The 19,716-nt window shown below is 45.4% G+C and overlaps 2 protein-coding genes across 5 annotated transcripts in view; one reads left to right on the top strand and one right to left on the bottom strand.

Annotated features, from left to right (window-relative positions):
• The window catches only part of LOC119161618 (uncharacterized protein C1orf53), a 123,134-nt gene that overhangs the window by 6,318 nt on the left and 97,100 nt on the right, over window positions 1–19,716 (top strand). The window contains exon 3 of one of the 4 annotated variants that reach the window (XM_037414188.2): window positions 16,857–16,894. The exons of the other annotated variants lie outside the window; for them this stretch is intronic. Within the exon in view, the coding sequence (XP_037270085.2) occupies window positions 16,857–16,894 (38 nt within the window). The remainder of the gene's footprint in view (window positions 1–16,856; window positions 16,895–19,716) is intronic. 4 annotated transcript variants of the gene reach the window in all.
• On the bottom strand, window positions 6,196–9,860 carry LOC142776047 (uncharacterized). Its single transcript, XM_075878891.1, has one exon. It carries the CDS (start codon window positions 9,412–9,414, stop codon window positions 7,231–7,233), a length of 2,184 nt encoding a protein of 727 aa, XP_075735006.1. The 5' UTR covers window positions 9,415–9,860; the 3' UTR covers window positions 6,196–7,230.

The following is a 19,716-nucleotide window of genomic DNA, read 5'->3' as shown; positions in this document are numbered from 1 at the left end:
ATTCCGTTAATTAAAACGGAATTAAAACGGCCTCTTAATTGCGCAGCAGCGCCGCGCTCGACTTCTGCTAGGCTCGGTCCATTCCGTTAATTAAAACGGCCAGCGTCGCTCATGCACTCGCGAAATTCACCGCGGATAGCACCAAACTCTTACGGAGAAGCCACAACTACAGGAGAAACGTTTTCAGCCAAGAAGTGCAGCGCGGATAGCACCAAACTCTTACAAAGAAGCCACAACTACAAAAGAAAAATTTTCTGCCAAATTTAGCGGCAGTCTAGCAACAACCACCCCAAAGTCTGGCAACAAACTTATGCAACGCCAAATGGAACCTTGCCGTTCCAAAGGTATACAAGCTAGGACTATCATCGTTTTGTTGCGTAACGGCATCCTCGTCAAGAAAAAGAAAAACTTCTCGCCACATCGAGCGAACTACCTCACCATGGTACCTTCAGCGTTGTACGTCCAGAAGTTTTGGATGCTCTACTCGACGACCTGACGGCTGGACACCTCGGTGTTTCCCGTACGCTCACAAGAATACAGGAGATGTACTAATGGCCACGCCTTCCCGCCAACGTCACTCGTTATGTGAAGACATGCTGGGACTGCCAACGATGAAAGACACCGCCGACAACGCCAGCCGGACTTCTCCAACCCATCGAGCCCCCTCACCAGCCGTTCCGGCAAATCGGCATGGACTTACCGAGGCCGTTACCGACGTGAAATTCCGGGAACGTATGAATCGTCGTAGCTACCGACTACCTCACGCGCTACGCCGAGACAAGGGCCCTGCCTAAAGGCGGTGCCGCCGAGGTAGCAAAAGTTCTTCGTCAAGAACATCGTCATGCGTCACGGAGCTCCACAGGTCCTCATTACTGAAAGATTACGGCCTGTATGTCGGACCTAACTCAGGCGATCTTGAGGTACAGCCAGACAAGTCACTGCCGGACCACCGCCTACCATCCACAGACCAATGGCCTCACCGAGCGCCTTAATAAGACCATCGCCGATATGCTCGCCATGTACGTCGACATCGAGCACAACACGTGGGATCAAATCTTTCCGTATGTGACCTCTGCGTACAATGCGGCCGTCCAATAAACCACGCAGAAGACGCCATAAAAATTGGTCTATGGAAGGAGCCCGGCAACGACGCTCGACGCCTCCAAACGTCATTGATGAACAGAACCTGGATGTCGCCGCCTACCTTCAGCGCGCAGAAGAAGCTCGTCAATTCACCCGACTGCGGATCAAGAGGCAGCAGGCGACTGACAGCCACCGTTACAATCTTCGACGAAGCTTCGTGGAGTACCAGCCCTGGGACCGTGTCTGGGTATGGATGCCGATATGCCAATGTGGGGCTCAGTTAAAAAGTTTTGCGACGGTACTTCAGAGTTCAGACCGTATGGAGTAGTTTGACGTCTCGGCACACTCAACAACGAGGTTGCTCCCGATGGCATTACGAACTCTTGAAGGCGCCGTGCTCTATATATACTGAAGTCATCCATGTCATGCGCTTTAAGCCATTTCATGCGTGAATCTGAGGACTGTATCTTGTTGTTTATTGCTTTTACCTGTTTTTTTATTATTGTACTTTCGTCTTGTCTTGAAGCATCGAGACGAAGCCTTTTTCAGAGGGGCGAAGGCCATATTCTTGCCTCAGCGCAAACCACGCCTACCCTGTTTGAGAAGCTTCGGGACGGCAGCAGATAATTGTGTTAAAATTACGCTCACTTCATTACCATTACAGATTATTCTGGAACCTACGTCGCCGCTAGCGACAACGCTAGAATATTCGATGGAAAGTGTATAGGTGCCGACACGCTTCGCCGCTTGCCAGTTGATCGACGGCCGAAGCTCTGTTCGCCGCTATCAGTGCAAGTGTCTTGCTGTAATCCGACTTTCATTTTGCCTGGCCACAAGTTCGGCCCGAATAAACAGTTCCATCTTCGACCTGAAGTCTGCTCTCTTTATTCACGTGACGACCCCGTGGCAACATGGCGGTTTTTCAACGTTAAACTCCACATATCTGTCATTGTGTATACATCGCTACAGTTGATTTCATTGACAAACGCTGTGTTCATGGACTTCACGGCGTCACCGCTGGTCTGATGTCGTGCGGGTGTTCGCTGCTGTGTCACGCTATTTTCGATCTCAGGGTTAGAGCTGGCTGCCAGTTGCACGGCGCGGCTGTGCGTTTTAGCTTGAGCACCGTATGCTTGTCGTAGCTATATTCGTTGAAAGTGATTGTGGTCGTGCTGATTAAAAAGCTACACATCCTTCCGATGTTCTGTCTTGACGCCTTTGTCGTGCCAAAATGTCGACGGCATGTAGTCAACCTGACATGAAACTGCTGGGAGCGCCTGTACAGCCGTCAGCACCTTTAACACGAAAACTTCGATGCGTGGCCAGGGCTAGTTTGACTGATGCCAGCCGTGAAGTGCTGGGCGCTTTAGCTGAGATAGTACCTCGGTAGGCTTGGATAGTATGTCGACATGTATGGCTAGCATTCTGGCGAGAGAACCCAAACGTACGTGGTGTCAGCGTCAATCAAACTGCTGCAGGACATGCGGCGGAGCGTTCGTGTTAAAGTTGCTGGCGGCTGTACATAAATACCAAATGCGTCAGACAAACAAAACCATCCAAGCAGTATTTGGGACAAATATTATCCGCCTGACGCTAGGCATTCAAAGGATATGCCACTCAGCGTGCACGGTTCTCTTTATTACCACAAAACCAATTTCAATTTTCTATCTTCGTTGCAAAGGAATCTTGACATCTTTTTCTCATTGTTGCTCGAACTCGAGCGACCGACAGCTGCACAACCAAGAACGATTGCGCGAGTGATTAGATTACAACACAATCGAAAGAAAACACATGTCTACAGCTCAAAAGCGCGGCCAGCGAAACAGCGCGCCATAGATATCTTGAACCGGAAGCCGATGCAGACGGCACCTCCCATCAGCCTTTGTGGGTTTACGCCTCACCAAATTTGATTGACACGTGGTTTTTAACGCTCCAAAACCACGGTATGATTATGAGAGACGTCGTAGTAGAGGTCTCCGGATCATTTCGACCACCTGGGGTTCTTTAACGTGCACCCATATTTGAGCACACGGGCCCACAACATTTCCGCCTCCATCGCAAATGCAGCCGCCGCAGCTGGGATTCGATCCCGCGACCTGCAGGTCAGCAGCCGAGTTCCTTACCACTAGACCACCGCGCTCGGGCTTTACGCCTCACATATTCAGCTAAGAATGGGGGCGCAAAATCTGCCCTATACATTGACCTAATAGGAATGGGGACGCAGTCTATACATGTCCCATACATTGACCTATTAGGGAGGGGGAGCGCGTCGACAAACCTTCGCCTCCCCCCCCTCCTCCTGAAGGGGAATCCTGAGTACGCCTATGCATAGAATTTTCTAAAATTAACTAGAGGGGACTGCGGCGCTGTGATCGTTCAGCGACAATGGGAATGATGGGTGTATATAGTACACGGATTTGCCTAGTCTTCATGTTTGCGGGCGGCAAATCGCACTCGCGGCTTCGTTTAATGCTGTATTTCGATTTTGTTTCGAAGGGAAAAACAGCCCCTTTTGAACTTCGTGACCTGATTTCAAGTGGTAAGCCTAAAAGTAAAGGGGGTGAAGCACGACCGCTGGACATTTGTTGATTTTCGTTTCGTGAGAAAATAGCTCCAAGCCACACGAACACACACGGAGCCAGAAGTACGAAATTTAGACAAATCCGTGTACTACCCATCATTCCCATGCTCGCTGAAGCGCAGTGTGTATAGCAGCTCCCATAGACACTAGCGCCAGAGTTTCTTCTAGTGTATATTTAGTTAACTCTTTGCGCATATGAGCGTTAGCGCCCGCTGCTTCGCATCTATAGGCATAGTTCCCTCTAGCGGAACTTAGAGTAATTTTTTAACCATGAATCTTGGTCTGTTGTAACTTCTTTTTATCATGCACCAGTCTATTTAGTTTAAATCATACCAGGAGGGATCACCTAGTTTATAGATGGTTTGAAGCCGAAATAGGAGGAGGAGGAACCAACTTTATTCGCACAGAAGGCGCGGCCTTTAGGGTGGCTCCAGGTGGGCAGTGACCAATTCGATCAAGACAGCAATCGCTAGCTGCTTTTCCATAATGGGCGTTTTAATAGGCTCTTACCCTGCTGGTTGTGAGAGAGCTGGCAGGTGCATTTTGGGGGGTGTTTCCCCCCTTCAGGAAGCGTTGTAAAGGGGGAAGAAGCTTTCCAAACCGCACTTCGAAAACATTGGTGCAAGACAAACGAAAGTGATGATACAGCTGGCCGTAGAACTTTCGATAGTGCGCACAAATTATTTATCGAATCGCCTCTGCGGCTTCCACGACGACCCTAGTCACCGCTTTTTTCGCTGAGAGGCCTGGGTAACGGGGGGGGGGGGAAGGGGGATAGACTTACAAAATCAAGAACGAACGACTATTGCAGTGGAAGAGTAGGCAGGTATACCACGGATACCCAAGAAGTTGTGCGGTATGATTTGACGATCAATAAAACACTATCGAATACGTGGCTGCGTAGTGATTCCGCGGGCCGCAAGGCCAATATTTCTTTTACACGTATAAAGTTTTCAACTTCATCAGGCACATATCGTAACGATGTAAATTCAGCTCCCTTTCGGAGAGATAGTACACAATTTTTCATTTTTTTCTCTGCTTCGGAATCAAAAGAGGCTATTTTCGCAAGCTTCTTTTGTTACGATTGCAGTTTTTTAAGTCAAGTCTTGCACGCAGTCTCTCGTGTGTTTACATTAACTGAAACTAGGATGTCTCTTCGAGCGGGCAAGAATTTCGAAAGCAAGTATATTGCAGGGCCCCTTCACGGAACCATGTGTTAACTCATGCACTCAAGTTCGATTAGTTCACAAGACACTTGGACCTTACAATCCACCTAGAACGACTATATACGAGTATCAGTTTTCAGGTAACACCCCTAAACTTACTGCAAATGAAGGTGTTATTCCAATTATATTAGTATAAAAAGCCCTTTTTAAATTCATATTGAATTTCAATGTTTAATGAAAATTTATTTCACAGCACATTTTGAGAAATAACAACTAAAATGCTCTGCCAGCCCCCGAGCTAACCAATTTATACATTACGACATGCGCCTTAGGGGAGTTATCAGAGATATTACAAGTTTAAAAAGTGAAACTTTATAACTGTGGCAATCATCCTCGTCCGTTTTCGTGCAAATAATGCCCGTCTCTTCATGCAAACCAGCTCAACAACCATTTTTGCCACAAAAAGTTTTTTTTTTACTTACGTTTCAGCGTAAGGAAACTATTCAAGATACTCAAATCCCTAAACATACGTTCTGCGTACGAAAAGAATCTTTTATTTAAACACACGGAACAGCAAGGCTCCATCGTGTGTTAAAAGGAAAGCAAAAAAAAAAACTATTGTTCTTGTATTTGTAAGTTTCCTTTCTATAGCACCAAAAGCCCCCCTGCAGATGCCAGTATATGTACGATGCGGGCAAAATTTTTTTATGAAACGCCTGTAATAGGCGCACAGGCCGAGGAATCGACGCACGGCCTTCTTGTCAGCAGGTGGCGGAAATTCAGCGATGGCTGTTGTCTTCTGCGGATCGGGGCGTACTCTGGACTTGCTTATCACGTGTCCCAAGAACAAGAGTTCCGTATATGCAAAGCGCGGCACATTTTGGCTTCAGAGTGAGTCTGGAGGTTTTGATTGCTTGAAGTAGAGCTTCAAGGCGCCTGAGATGCTCTTTGAAGCTTGAATAAAATACGTCAAATTGAATCTTAACAAAATGATCTACTGCCGTCTCGAAGCTTCTCAAACAGGGTAGGCGTGGTTTGCGCTGAAAATTAGTGATAGTAAAACGGGGCGATAACAAAAGATAATGTGGCAATATGATTATGAGGGATGTCGTAGTGGAGGGCTCCGAAAATTTTGGCCACCTGGGGTTCTTTAACGTGTACCCAAATGTCAGCACACGTGCCTACAGCCTTTTCACCTCCATTCAAATTGTAGCCGCCGCAGCCGGGGTTCGATCCTGCGACCTGCGGGTCAGCTGCCGAGTACCTTAGCCACTAGACCACCCCGGCGGAGTGACAATCAGCACGTTGTTCAGAAGGCGATGATCTCGCACCAGTGGGAGAAAATGATGTGTGAAAAACACCATGTAGAAGACAAAGTGCCCTATTTTATTTAAAGAGCGGGCATACAGTGTGTTGATGGTAATTTCAAGTGTTCCTCCAAGCATTTCTTTCGTAGTATTGTATTTATTCACACCTGATCTGATGCACAGGTGAGCAGAACAGGCAACGCATAATAAACACGGCGCGTGACTATGAGGTGAGCGTCGTCTCGGCCAGCCAGTCCACCAACGCGATGGAATACGTAAACGCCAAACGAAATCGACTTAACTAAAAAAGGTTACCGCCAACATATCTCGCTTTGAAAGCTTTGTCAGCGCTGCATTCTAGTCGAGTTCATTGGCGAACAAGAAATAAAGCATTTTACCAGGCCTTCGCCGGTGAACGCGTAGATTTAGTTACATAGGATACCTCTTGCACACAGTGCACATTGATACAAGCTGCGGTGCAACTACAAATGCAAAAACAGGCGTGCGCCCCCACATATGGAAGCACGTAAAAATACATAGGTGGGTATCACGCGATGTCTATAGCTGTATGACGAACATAAATTAGAGGTGCAGACAAGAAATATGTCGTTTTTTTGTTACAACCGATCATTTAGGTGTGTTATACAGTCACGTCATGCATTGCCCATTTGAGTGTATGTCAAGCTATCGAACCGACGGCAAGTCCACCAAGATCGTGGCATGCAAATCGTGCTGACACTCACATGCATGTCGAGATTTTTGTGCTAACACTTGACAATTGTGTTCGTCATACAGTCACCTCACGCATTACCAAATTCGGTGAATCTCAAGCAAGCCAACTAGTTGCGTGCACCGGAGAGCGGCATATAAATCATGTTTTACATGAAATTCACCTCATGATCTAAATGTTTACACTCTTAATTCGTGTTTGTCACACAGTGACCCTTCAATGTACAAGTATGTACAGCATGACGCTGACGGCGATCTTGTGATTTGCCGGGTCCCAGGAGTGTAGCGAGGTCTGCCAGTCCTCTCAGGTTCAGGGTAGCAACCTCCAAGAAGGTCGCAGTTGTGACACAGAAACCAAAGATGCCTACTGTGGATCCAAGACATCGCCCACTTTCAGGTACTGCCGTATGCACAACCAGCAGTCGCGACCAATGTCAACCAACTGCTTCCGACCATCGTTGCGCCTCTGGCAAGTCACACTGTACTGGACAACGCCTGCCATACGCATGAAGTCGTCTAACTTGGAAAAGCTCTTTAGACTTTTCCTGATCCGTGATAAGGCCTCGTTCTCATCGGCAAGGGCAAGTTCCCGAACTTTCTCCACCAATCTAGGGTTGAAGTGAACCAGCTCAACGGCTTCGGCGCAGTACTTATGCTTCATCCCCATGACGAAATGCGCGGCGCGCATCACCAGTGCAAAATTGCGCCGCTTTACGTCAACAATGGTGAACCAGTTCTGGCCGAGCTCTTGGCGCTTGCTCAGCCGCAAGTAGAGGAGGGTGTAGTTGCTGCGAATGCTGTGCGACAGCTTCGAAAGAAGCAAGACCGCCGACTCATAGTTGTCCGGATAGAAGGTAAGTTCGTACATCCTCCGGCTGGACTGCACCATCTCCGCAAGCATTTGAATCTCTGTCTCGTCGAAGCAGAGGCCCAATATGAACAGCCTGCATATGCTCTTGTTCACAGACAGTGCTTTGACCAAGGCAAGCTCAGTCCCAAAAGCCATGTACCTAGCGCCATTGTAGAAGGACAATGTCAGGTCCCTCAGCACGGTCGTGCTTGTGATGTACTTTGCAAGCAGGGAGCTCATTTCTTTGTGCATAAAATGTTCGTTCACCCTCAGGCCAAAAGACGTCACGTGACTGCACGAGGGCAACAAGCTCAAAGTGGTGCGCAGTGGTTCAAGCTCGCTGACCGCAATCGAGTCGAAGCTGATGCAGGTCACCTCCTTGCACTCTGTGAGCATAACGACAGGGTCCTTAATGATCTGATGCGGGCCAAGGAACACGTGCTGTCGCACGCTGTGTTCACGCATGGCCCGGCATATCTTGACTACATGCTCGCTTCGGAGTTGGGTGATGGTGACCTGCTTCAGGTTCGTGCTGGACGCAAGCACCTTGATAAATGATTGGCAATCATCCGAGTCAAAGCAGGACATGTTCAAAGTTAGTTCAACTAGCGTCTTGTTCTCGGTAAGAGCCATGAGCCAAGGGTGGATCCTGCTGGACACTTTGCCGAAGTTCTCCGTTTGTAGTATGCTGGGCTGCAATGGGGACTTGGTCCAGCTGCAGTCGACCAGGTTAAATCCCTTGAGGGTACGGTTCTTGGCAAGCAGTGTGGTTATGAGAATAATGTTCGCGTCGTCCAGCGAAAAATTGGCCAGGTTCAGCTCGGACAGTGCGTCATTGGACATGAGCGCCCCCAGAATTTGACGAAGCTTGGCTTGCTCATCCGGGTAACGCGAGAAAATGGTGAGGGTCTGGAGGGCCCGGTTCTTGCGCAGGTACTCGGAAAAGATGGTGCTGCTAGGCGACGTCTCCGGATACATAATGAGGGTGTTGAGCAGCAGCGACGTAATTGTCGAGTTCTGCTCGAGTCCCCGAAGGATGGCTTGCGTGTACTCGCTCTCTATGTGCGTGTGGCTCATGGCGAAAGTCTTCAGCGACCGGGTGTTCGTCAGAAGCTTGCAGATGCCCTCCACGAAAACGTCGTCTAAATGATCCTGGCTTAACACGAGTTCCTGCAGATGGATCATGCACGGCAGCGCCGCGGCAATGCAGTGTGCCGCGTCCTCTGTTGAGAGCATCAGCTTTAGCTTTTTGAGGTTTGGGCACTTGCTCAATCCGTCACATATGAGCCTGTGGTGATCCCCTAAAATGTACTCGTCAACTTCGACCGAAATGACGCAGCGATGCAGAATCAGAAGGTGATACAGTAGGCTGGCGAATTTACGCTTCCGTTCGGGTGTCTCCAGGGAAACGTACGTGCCGTGCATTTTGACGAGGGCGAGTTCACCTGGCGACACCTCTCTCAGCTCGTGACCCACCTGCCAGAAGTACTCGTTATACAGCGAGAGGTCTCGAAAGATGTCACACAGCCGACCCTCGCCGCTCGTACATGGGGTCCGGTAACTCATCCTGGAGCCGAAGAAGTAGCTCTTCATTGAGACCGCCAGAGCACTCGGTTGTCTTACATAAGAAATCCACGATCCTTGCTTCTGCCTGTTCATGCTAATGCTGATGACCTCAGATGGATGGCGCTCACCCATTGAGGGGGATGAGCCAAGAACCGGGTGGCAGGAGACTTAAATGAAACTAAAATGAAATTTAAGCCAATCTGAAAAACTAGTTTAGAGATAATACTGCCAATAAACAAAAATGTTTGCTGAGCAAGCGATCAAACGATCTCTTATTCCTGACAGACATCACTACGAATTATAAACTAAAGATCTGAAAAGGTTAGGGTTCACTAGCATGGTAATATTTTAGTTGCATTGATGTGGTCAAACACAGTGGAGCTTATATCCCTGTGGTAGTAACCAAATGAAGTGCCGCCAAGTGATAAAAGTACTAGTACATTTACTTGTATTCCTAGCTTTTTTAATGGGGCTACTAAAAATCTTTTTCTATGATAAGAGTAACGACGACAAAATAAAAAATAAATGTTCAATTGTTTCACTTTCGTTGCAAAAAATGCACAGCGGTGACGCCTTGAATCGAGCTGACTTCTCGGGCACTTTCACCTCAGACAGGGCAAAGCAGACTGTTTTCACCTGAAACAAGAACGAAGACGACGAGAACAGTGCCAGTGGAGTGACATGTCCATAAAGCCAATGAGGATAGCAATTTGGAAGCGATGGTAGCGTCATCTGGGTTTTGTAGAGAATCGTAAAAAGATTGCAAAATGACTATTTTACTAATGAGTGAAAAATGTTTCGTTACCTTCTACGCCTGAATATATTTTTGAACCAAATATAACTAAGAATATTGTTCGTATAATTTATAATTGCGTATAAAATAAAATAGGTTTCTAAAGCACCAGGGTGCTTCGATATGGCGTCAGGCCTTTCGCATATCAGACGACATCTTCATCGTCTGCTTCTGCGTCATGGCTGACCCCCGCTCGTTGTAGCAGCCCCCTTTCTCAGTTTCAATCGTTTCCACATAGTACATTGCAGCAAACAGCTCAATATAAGCTCATAAGTATCTTGCATACTTACTTCATCAAGTTGTGATGCCGCATACAGGCCGAGCGAAATGACAATGCTGGTCAAACAAGCTTGCAACATTAAATCGTTTTATTGCAAGTCAATCGATCGATGTTTACTCAAAATAAACGCCACGTAAGTAACATTTTAGCACGTACAGCAGTGAACAATATGTATGCGTCAGCGTTCATGTGCAAAGAAGGTATACGTACTACGCATAGCCCCAACGCAGATGCCCGGAGCACAGAAGCTGTCCAGCGCTGGCTGATATATCCATCGCACTGCACGAAACTTTTGCTGCAGTAAGTAAAGGCATACTGCTTAAGTCCATGTACATGTGTAGCTCAAAATTTCGCAACAACTCGTTGACAGTATTCGGTAAACTTTCTGTAATTGGTATCAACATAATTGCGTGCCTTTCACGAGCAGTGCGGTGAGACTGTTCGTTCCCTGGTCCGCACTGCCAACTAAAGTGCGTCACTTTTCAATTTTCTACGCGTTCGCACTTTGCATGCTTCTGAATGCCTGAAATTAAATGAGAACGATTTTTTATGCTTACCATTCTGATGTCTTACAAACAAAATTGTCGAAAAAAAAAGACTTCGTTCGGTTTCGTTTACCTACGCCGCCAGGTGCGCTGTCGTCGTTTTGATGGTGGCGACTCCTCACGCTGTGGCCGCGAAGCTTGCAACATGCCACGGGCCTGACAGTGCCTAATGCGGCACGCGGCGCCAAAAAAGCAAAAAAAGCAAAAAAAGCGTGTTGGGGTGGCGGTGAAGAAAAAAAAGATGAAGCAAGAAGCTGGAATAATTTTTGTTGTACCTGATACCAGTTTTGTCACTGAATCCCGATTTTGTAAATATTTCTTACTTCAAGATTTAATGAAAGTTTGACCACCAGTTCAAGATTACGGTCATCTTTCTTTTGCTTGGAATAATCAATGGTGCCGCTGCCGAAAATTGGAAGTGTGCATCACAAAATTTGGATGCTGAATTCCGCCTCTTTACTTTCTCAGGTGCCCTCTTCACTTTGTTTTCCTTGTCAAGAGCCAGAAAACATAACTTTTTTTCTAATTTGCCAACGTTTCACAAGCCACAGGAAGAAATATTTAGAAACTGTATTCAGAAAATGGAACATTACTCTGAAATCTGAAAATATACTTGGGCTTTTTCTCTAGGACACAGCAACATGAGCGTCTGCGAAGCAGTTTGTGAATTTCTCAGTGACACAAGAAGGATTGCTTGTTAAATTTTCAATCTTTTCTTTCTTTTTTTACTAACAAAATTTCAGTTTTTTGAAATTACCATCCATTTACTCCTTTCAAATATTAGCTATTTAGCTACTCTATTCGTAACTTACCCTATGATTATTCCTTTTTATATTCTCTAAATGAATGAATCATTGATTTTTTTCTTCACAAAAATCTTAAATTCGTTTTTACCCATTACGATAACCTCTAGTTTAATGACCAATCCGCCATGGTGGGTATGAGCCAAGGTATATGGGATCAAGCAAGCAAGCCAGAAGCCTGATATCTCTAGGCTCCGTTGCGACGATTGTCACGATCACTAGGAAGAAGAAACGGCTTGTGCAGCGAAAGACAGGAATTAAGGGACTAAGCGGAGCCCGTCAGCCTCGGTTCGCCTAGCCTCTTCGTTAGCGGTGTCATGGTGCATCCTCCCGGGGTGTGCGGACTGATCAGGCGGTGCTGAATTAGGCATCACGCAGTGATGTCTCTCTCTTCTCTCGGCCAGGCAAATGCTGCCTCGTCGGCCTCTCTAGCTCCCGATGAGTTACCAATCAATCTTTTTTTGCGCAGCAGTGCGAGCAGCGTTCCAGTGAATCTAACTCCCACTAACGAAGATTCCATTCGGATGAAAAATCCAAAAATCATTCAAGAAGAGCTCCGGAAGATGACTGAACACTGCAGCTGATCACTGAGGTGCACAGTTCGGTCGTGTAGGTATTCTTTGCTGTTCGCCGGACCCGGCCTGTGTAGGAGATCTCCTCAAATGTACAAATTTTGCATCTCTACCGGTGAGCTGTTTCATACCTCCAAATGTGGCATGTGTCAAAGGTTTAGTTCGTGGGGTGGACTTGAGCCTAACTCCCTCAGAGATTTAGGAAATGTTTTCCATAGCAGGAGCCGAATCAGTGTTCCGGTGCCGTGTATTGTCGACAAAAGGAAGATCCCGACTGAGTCAGTTGAGTGTTAAGTTTGCCGGTACAACTCGACCAACCGAAATCAAGACGTGGCCACTCGTATACCGGATTGAATCGATAATCCCTCGTCCACTGGTAATTCCCCAAATCATGGGGTTACGGTCACAGCATAAAGGGGTGCAGATCGGCGGTCCGTTGTCGGGTTTGTGCAGGGCACTATAATGCTAAAGAATGTTGAGCACATAAAATGCGTTGTCTGTGCAACGAGTCTCACGCAGCTAATGAGATTAAGTGTCCTGCAAGGGCTCAGGAAATGCAAATAATGGAAATCGTTGAGCGAAAACGATGTTCTAGACATGAAGCTCGAGTCATTATTGTAGAGCAGCCTCGGAGATATGCCAGTGCTACGAGTCGTCTCAATCAGGCGATAGATTCCTCTCTTCCAGAAGTATTAGCATTAACTATTGAAAGGTTATTGGCAAAGGCCATAGAAAATCTTTTACTTACCTTAACGGAATCACTAACACAAATAATGAATGCGCAGATGACACAAATACTGCAGAACGTTATACTACCGGGTATGACTTCTTTGCCATCCTCACCACCTAAGGAACTTAATGCGTGTTCGATAGAATCAGGTTCAACGGTTACTACCCGCAAAGAAACACCCGTCGATGAAGAGGTGTGTTCCCCCAAACCAGGTCCGTCTAACATGAAGCGTAAGCTAATTATTCCAGGCGAGCAAGACTTAGATTGGAGTTCTGATTCAAGTTCCCATGAATTGCAAGTGAACTCAGAATCTAGAAACATGAAACGGCGTGCGTCGCCTGTAGCTCAGGGTTCTCCAATGAATCACAAGGTGAAGAGTAAAAAAATATCAGAAGGAAAGCGCTTCAAAAGAAGACTTTTCGAGAACTAGTATCTTGGAGAAGGTAGTTCATATTGCTGGTATTTCATCAAAAGAGGTGCACTTGGATTAAAAATATTGCAGTGTAACTGCCAGTCGATTTTTTCTGCTACAACTGACTTATATAACCTTTGTAATCAATCTGTTCCTGATGTAATTCTTTTGCAAGAAACTTTGCTTTCACAAGAAAAGAGTTTTTATATAAAAAATGACCGCATCTTTAGGTCAGACCAGCCCTCTAAGGGTAGCGGCTTAGCCGTACTTATTACTTCAGAAGTTGCTTACCGAGTTAAAATTACAGGTCAAGTAATGAATTTAGGCAGTAAAATTTTAGCATTAGATATATCTCTTCCGGGATGCCCCCCCTTTGCGTTAGTGAATGCTTATTTTCCAGCTGGTGTTCAAGATACTACTGTGCTTAATTCTGTAATTTCGTCATGTAGGAAACAAATTGTATTGGCGGGTGACTTCAATTCTCACCATACATCGTGGGGTTTCAGAACCGATATGAGTGGGAAGCTTTTGTGGGATCTGGTTTCGCAGTATAACCTAACGTGCATTAACACACGAACACCCACTTTTGTTAGTAGTCAGTCTCATTCCACGATTGACCTTACCTTCTACAGTCCTAACCTCACTATTTCTACATAGTCTACCCTGAACTTGGGTACAAGTAGTAACCACTTGCCTTCATATTTTGACATTGTATGTCTGGTGACCTCTGTAACCAGCCACTCAATAACTCACGTGAATTTTAATACATTTGAAAAATCACTACGGGCCGCCTGGTCAAACCGAATAGTTGAAAGTGAAGAGCAAACTGCCGTGAATTCAAGTAACGTGATGAAAGAATCAATAAATAAATCGACATTCAACGTAAATGTAAGGGGATCTAACAAAGGTCTTTCTAATTCTTGGTGGAAGTCAGCTTGTGCACGCGATTACAGACTAAGAAGAGCTGCGTGGCATAAATTACTTTACAACCAATGCCCTAGAAATCGGAGAGATTTTAAATATGGGGCTGCCAATTTTAAGAGAACAGTTGCCGCTGCGAAAGACAGCTATAATAGTCAGCGTTCTGAGTTTCTGTCAAAACCTAGCAACAAGAAATCGCACTTTAATTTCCTCAGAACCAAAAAGGTCATACCTTCATCCAACAATGTTGAAGTTTCTACTCCAAGGGAATTGTCTAGTTTTCTCGAAGGTACTGCAAAAGGACTTCAAAGTCGCTTTACGTCTGCCTTCTCACACCACTCGTGGTCTCCTCTGAAAAGGGACGGCTTTGAGGAAATCACTGCTTCGGAGTTGGAACAAGTAGTGAGAAACTTGCCCAATACTGCGTCAGGTTTTGATGTCATAAGTACTTCGACAATAGAAATCATCCATAATGTTCTACCCCAGGACCTCCTGGCATTGGTTAACCACTCTATCACAAACTCATGGATTCCACCTGATTGGAAATTTGCTGAGATAATTGCTTTATTAAAAAAACAAGGTGCTGGGTTTATGTTAGATAACGTCAGGCCTATAGCAGTTACATCTATCTGGTAAAGCTAATTGAAAGGAACTTACACATTAGGATAGATGATAGGTCTAATGAAAACATGGTCTTGAGCCCATGCCAAATTGGCTTCAGGCGTGGTTGCTCCATTTGGTGTGCCCATATCAATTTGGAAAGTAGAATACAGCTTGCCCGTTATAAGAACCAATATGCCGCCTTAGTAACCCTGGACATCACAAAAGCTTATGACACCGTGGAACATTCAAAACTTATAAATTCCCTTAAAAACGCAGGTCTACCACAATACTTTATAGCATGGGTACATTCCTTCTTAAATGACAGATAATTTTACTGTTCTCAATCCGGTTTGTCATCTTTAGGCACACACAAACTAGAGGTCACCCACAAGGATCAGTGTGATCGCCACGATTATATAATATTTTACTATGCACTATTCTTGTACAGATGGTCGTGCAAGTGTATGTGTATGCCGATGATATCGCGTTTTTTGCTACAGCTGCAAGTATACATTCACTTTATTGAAGTGTGCAGACGTATATGAATGCTCTGGAAACGTGGTTAGAAAAAATAAACTTATCACTGACTCTCAAAAAAAGTGCGATGGTAGTTTTTCCTCTGAGTGTTCCGGTCTATATCGCTTTGCTTTACCAGCAAGACGTTATCCTGCAAGTAGAATCTGTTAAGTATTTAGGAATCACTTATACTGAAAAACTTGATTGGAGTCCACATATAGAAAATATGGCTGCCAAAGGAACACGTGCGCTGGGGATGTTTTGTACACTCAACAACAAACGTGCAGGTTTACACCGTGATGTTCTCATCATGATTTACTGCATGTATATTCGCACGATATTAGAGTTCGGCTGCGTCTTGTTTTCTGGTGCACCTGCATACAAACTATGGCCACTGGTTCTTTTAGAACGCGAATCATTACGATTATGTCTTGGACTTCCAAAATTTGTATCTAATACTATTTTATACAAAGAAGCACGCCTGCTTCTCTTCGTACTCGGTTTAACATCCTAACCATGCATACCTTTCTGAAGATTTAAGCATCGCCATTAAGGAGATCACAATATATTTTTTTTAAATCATTCGACGCAATTTTTCAACCATCAGTGGCCTCGATTACGGTGTCCCCAATTCATTTTCGCACAGACACAATTGGAAACATTACAAGTGCAGCTCTGTGAAGTATTAATCATAAGCAGATCTATACAAACAAGTCGAATAGCATTGGACGACATACTTCCCAAGAATTGCAATCATTACCCACAACATACTTAAATTGCATTTTGGAGGACAATTATTCTAGATTAGAAATGGCTGCAGTGATAGCAACTGATGCTTCAGTTTGTGAAGAAAGGACAGGGGTGGGAATTGCATCATTATCTTTGGATTGGTTTTTTCAATTCGCTTACTTGACTTTACTTCTATTTATCATGCGGAATTACTTGCCATTATATTAGATCTACAGAAATTACCCCTATCATTATCAGACGCCATCACTCTGACAGACAGCCTATCCGTCTGTTCCTCATTAACTGTATCAGATTTTTCAATTTCTTTATAAATATTTTATTCCCTCATTCCAAGACATATACGTATTATTCGCTTGGTGTGGGTACCAGTGCACAAAGCTATACCTCTCAATGAACAAGCGAATGCACTCGTACTTTTATCATGTAATGGTCCGATAATGTCTATTTTGCCCACGTTGGCGTTCGTAACTGCGGCGCGTTTTGAAAAATTTGCAATATCGGACAACTTCGCTAAGTCTGCGTTTTCAGTTTCTGAGTTTTCTCACTTTAATTATCGTTGGAAGAATCGATGGTGTTTCTCCAGAAAGACCGAGATTGCCGTTACCAAAATACAATGCCGTGTCTCCCCACAGAATTTTTACCTACACAGGTCTGGTCTGGTACAGTCACCTTTATGCCTCCATTGCAGTGAGTGTGAATCTCTTGATCATTTCTTTTTATCGTGCAGATTATTCACCAATCAGAGGGAAACACTTCTAGACAAACCGCTTCGAAGGTTGAGATTGAATTTATCTCTTCAGGTTCTTTTTTTCTTTGGGTTTTAGCCACAGCCGTGCTGGGTTTTAGCCACAGGAGCGTTTGCGAGGCCGTTTATGATTTCTTTCGGGAGACGAGGAGAATTGAGTGCTAAGTTCGTCGATATGATATTTATTAAAAAAATTTTTGTCAATTATTCTAACAAATGAATTTGTAGCTATCTAATGCTCAACATTTTGAAATTATGAACATCTCTTATTTTAAAATTGGCCCCGTATCTGCATGTTAATCTGCAAATGTCGTCGAAAGACGATATTCTTGCGTCTGGAGAGATTGAACAAAACGTTTATTTGATGTTCTGCACAAGAAAATTGGTGAATGGTATTCTGGAGGCACTGCGTTAGAGTGCCTCGAGCATGCAACGGAGGCGAACGAGCGCATCAAGTCATGTCACACGTGAGGCATGAGCGCTATCCGGCAGTTATCTTGGAAAACGAAGCGCGCGGTGTGCGCGCCCGTCTCGGAGGTGAGAAGGTGTAGAATTCAAGGCGACGGGTAGGTGCCACTACCGTGTCGTGTTAGCAAAGCGTTGGAAACACTTGCCTTTTCGTTCATTGCATGGTCAGCGCAGCATGATAAACGCTATGGTCTTTAGAATAACTTATGTATGCTTTTTCTAGTAAAAAACACACAAATGAAATATTGACGTGTTGTTATGGTGCCGCAGATATGCGCAATAATTGCTTTTTAATTGACAATCGCACAAGTATGAACGCTGAATCTTGAGCAATCTTGGTGGGTGCTGCGGATGTGGTCGGCCGTTTGGGGCATCGTCTCGTGCCTTCTAGGATACCATTATTGGTGGACAAGCAGACAAATGTATAGACAGACAGACAGACAGACAGACAGACAGACAGACAGACAGACAGACAGACAGACAGACAGACAGACAGACAGACAGACAGACAGATACACCAAAATTTTTTGCGGGGAAGGTCTCCAAGAAAGACTATCGTCTCTTGAAGAGTTGTTGGGTGGGAGGTAACTCCGTCGATTTGCTTACTTGACGTGGAAGCGAGAAATTTTTCGAGATGTTGACAAATTTCCCTTTTTGCCCTAAGTAGAACCAAAATCCTCTATATATATATATGCGGAAGTTTCCCTGGAGTTGGCAGCACTGAGAAGGGCTAAAGTAGGTCCATAACTTCAAGTTAAGAAAACAAGATTGGAAGTGGTACCAAACGCTTTAGTTGGGTCAATAAATACCACCCCTACCCATAGATCTTGATCGATAAATTGTTTTAAGCTATCAGTTTGATTAATGCTAATTCGGTAGACAGCTTAGCACGAAAACCAAACTGCTCAGGGGACAAAAGATTGAATTTTGAGCTCAAGCCTCTCCTTGAGCTTGTACCTAACAGGGGAAGCTTTGTTGGTAGTTGGACGCATGTCTGCTGAAGATGCCACCGACTTTGCAAAAATCAAGTTGACATTGCTTCAGAGGTTCCGGTACGCGGAGGAGGGCTACCAAGTTAAGTTCCGAGAAGACAAGTCGGCGAACAGTGAAAAAAGACGTTAAAATGTATTTAGCAGCCGTTCATCTGTCTGCCTCGCTGCTGCTGCTGCTGAGTGCACACGCACTTAGCAGCAGCAGCGAGGCAGACGGATGAACGACTGCTAAATACATTTTTCGGACGTTGCAGGAACTGTGGCCTTGGCCCGGTGCTTTCCACGAACGTTAGAACGGACAAGGGAGCGATTAGATCAACCGGAGGCCACGTGGATCATCACGTGTGGTACACCGACCGTGACAGCCTACAAGAAGACATCGCCCCCCCCCCCTTGTTGTAGGCCCGTGTGCTCAGATTTGGGGGCACGTTAAAGCACCCCAGGTGGTCGAAATTTCCGGGGCCCTCCACTACGGCGTCTCTCATAATCATATGGTGGTTTTGCGATGTTAAACCTCACATATCTATCTATCGGACATCGCCCCCCTTGGACTGCCGCACACGCACTCAGCAGCAGCAGCGAGGCAGACGGATGAACGACTGCTAAATACATTTTTCGGACGTTGCAGGTTGGTGTGTTCTCCAAGCCTCTGGAAGGCGTTTATTTTGTTCTATTAAGCTTCCTGCTGCTTCTGGGTGCACTTTGTTAGCGAACCTTATTGAAGTGTATGTGTGCTAGGTATTATGAGTGATATATGTCCATCATGCGAAGGCAAGATTCACGAATCGGAATCATGGCTACTATGTTCCGAATGCAAATGTAGTTTTCATATCGGTTCGTGTTCGGCAGTTACTGACAATGCTTACAAAAAGTTATCCGCGGCCGCTAAAAATCTTGGACATGCGTAACGTGCAAATCGTCGACACGTGGCACCCATCGTGCAGAAGCGCAGAATGGGACAATGGAAAAGAAGTTCACCTCAGAGCTTGCGGAAATTCATCGCAAGCTTACTGCACTACTGGAGGTCAAAGCAAAGGTCGACGCTTTGGCGGGAATAAAATTAACTGTCGATAACAATGAGGAATCGATGAAAGTTATGTCCAGTAAGTACGATGAAGTTCTTGCACAGATGGCACAGCAATCGGCAGACATCTCGGATCTCAGAAAGCGGGTTGTGAAGCTTGAAACACAAGATAAGGAAAAATAAGTAGAAAAACTACAGCGTGAGCTGAACGAATTGGACCAGTACAACAGACGTCTAAACCTTGAGGTAAATGGCCTAACCTATCACGAAAATGAAAACC

Source organism: Rhipicephalus microplus, chromosome X, assembly GCF_043290135.1.
Source record: "Rhipicephalus microplus isolate Deutch F79 chromosome X, USDA_Rmic, whole genome shotgun sequence".
NCBI classification, from domain to species: domain Eukaryota; kingdom Metazoa; phylum Arthropoda; class Arachnida; order Ixodida; family Ixodidae; genus Rhipicephalus; species Rhipicephalus microplus.
This window is presented reverse-complemented; position numbering and strand designations above follow the sequence as displayed.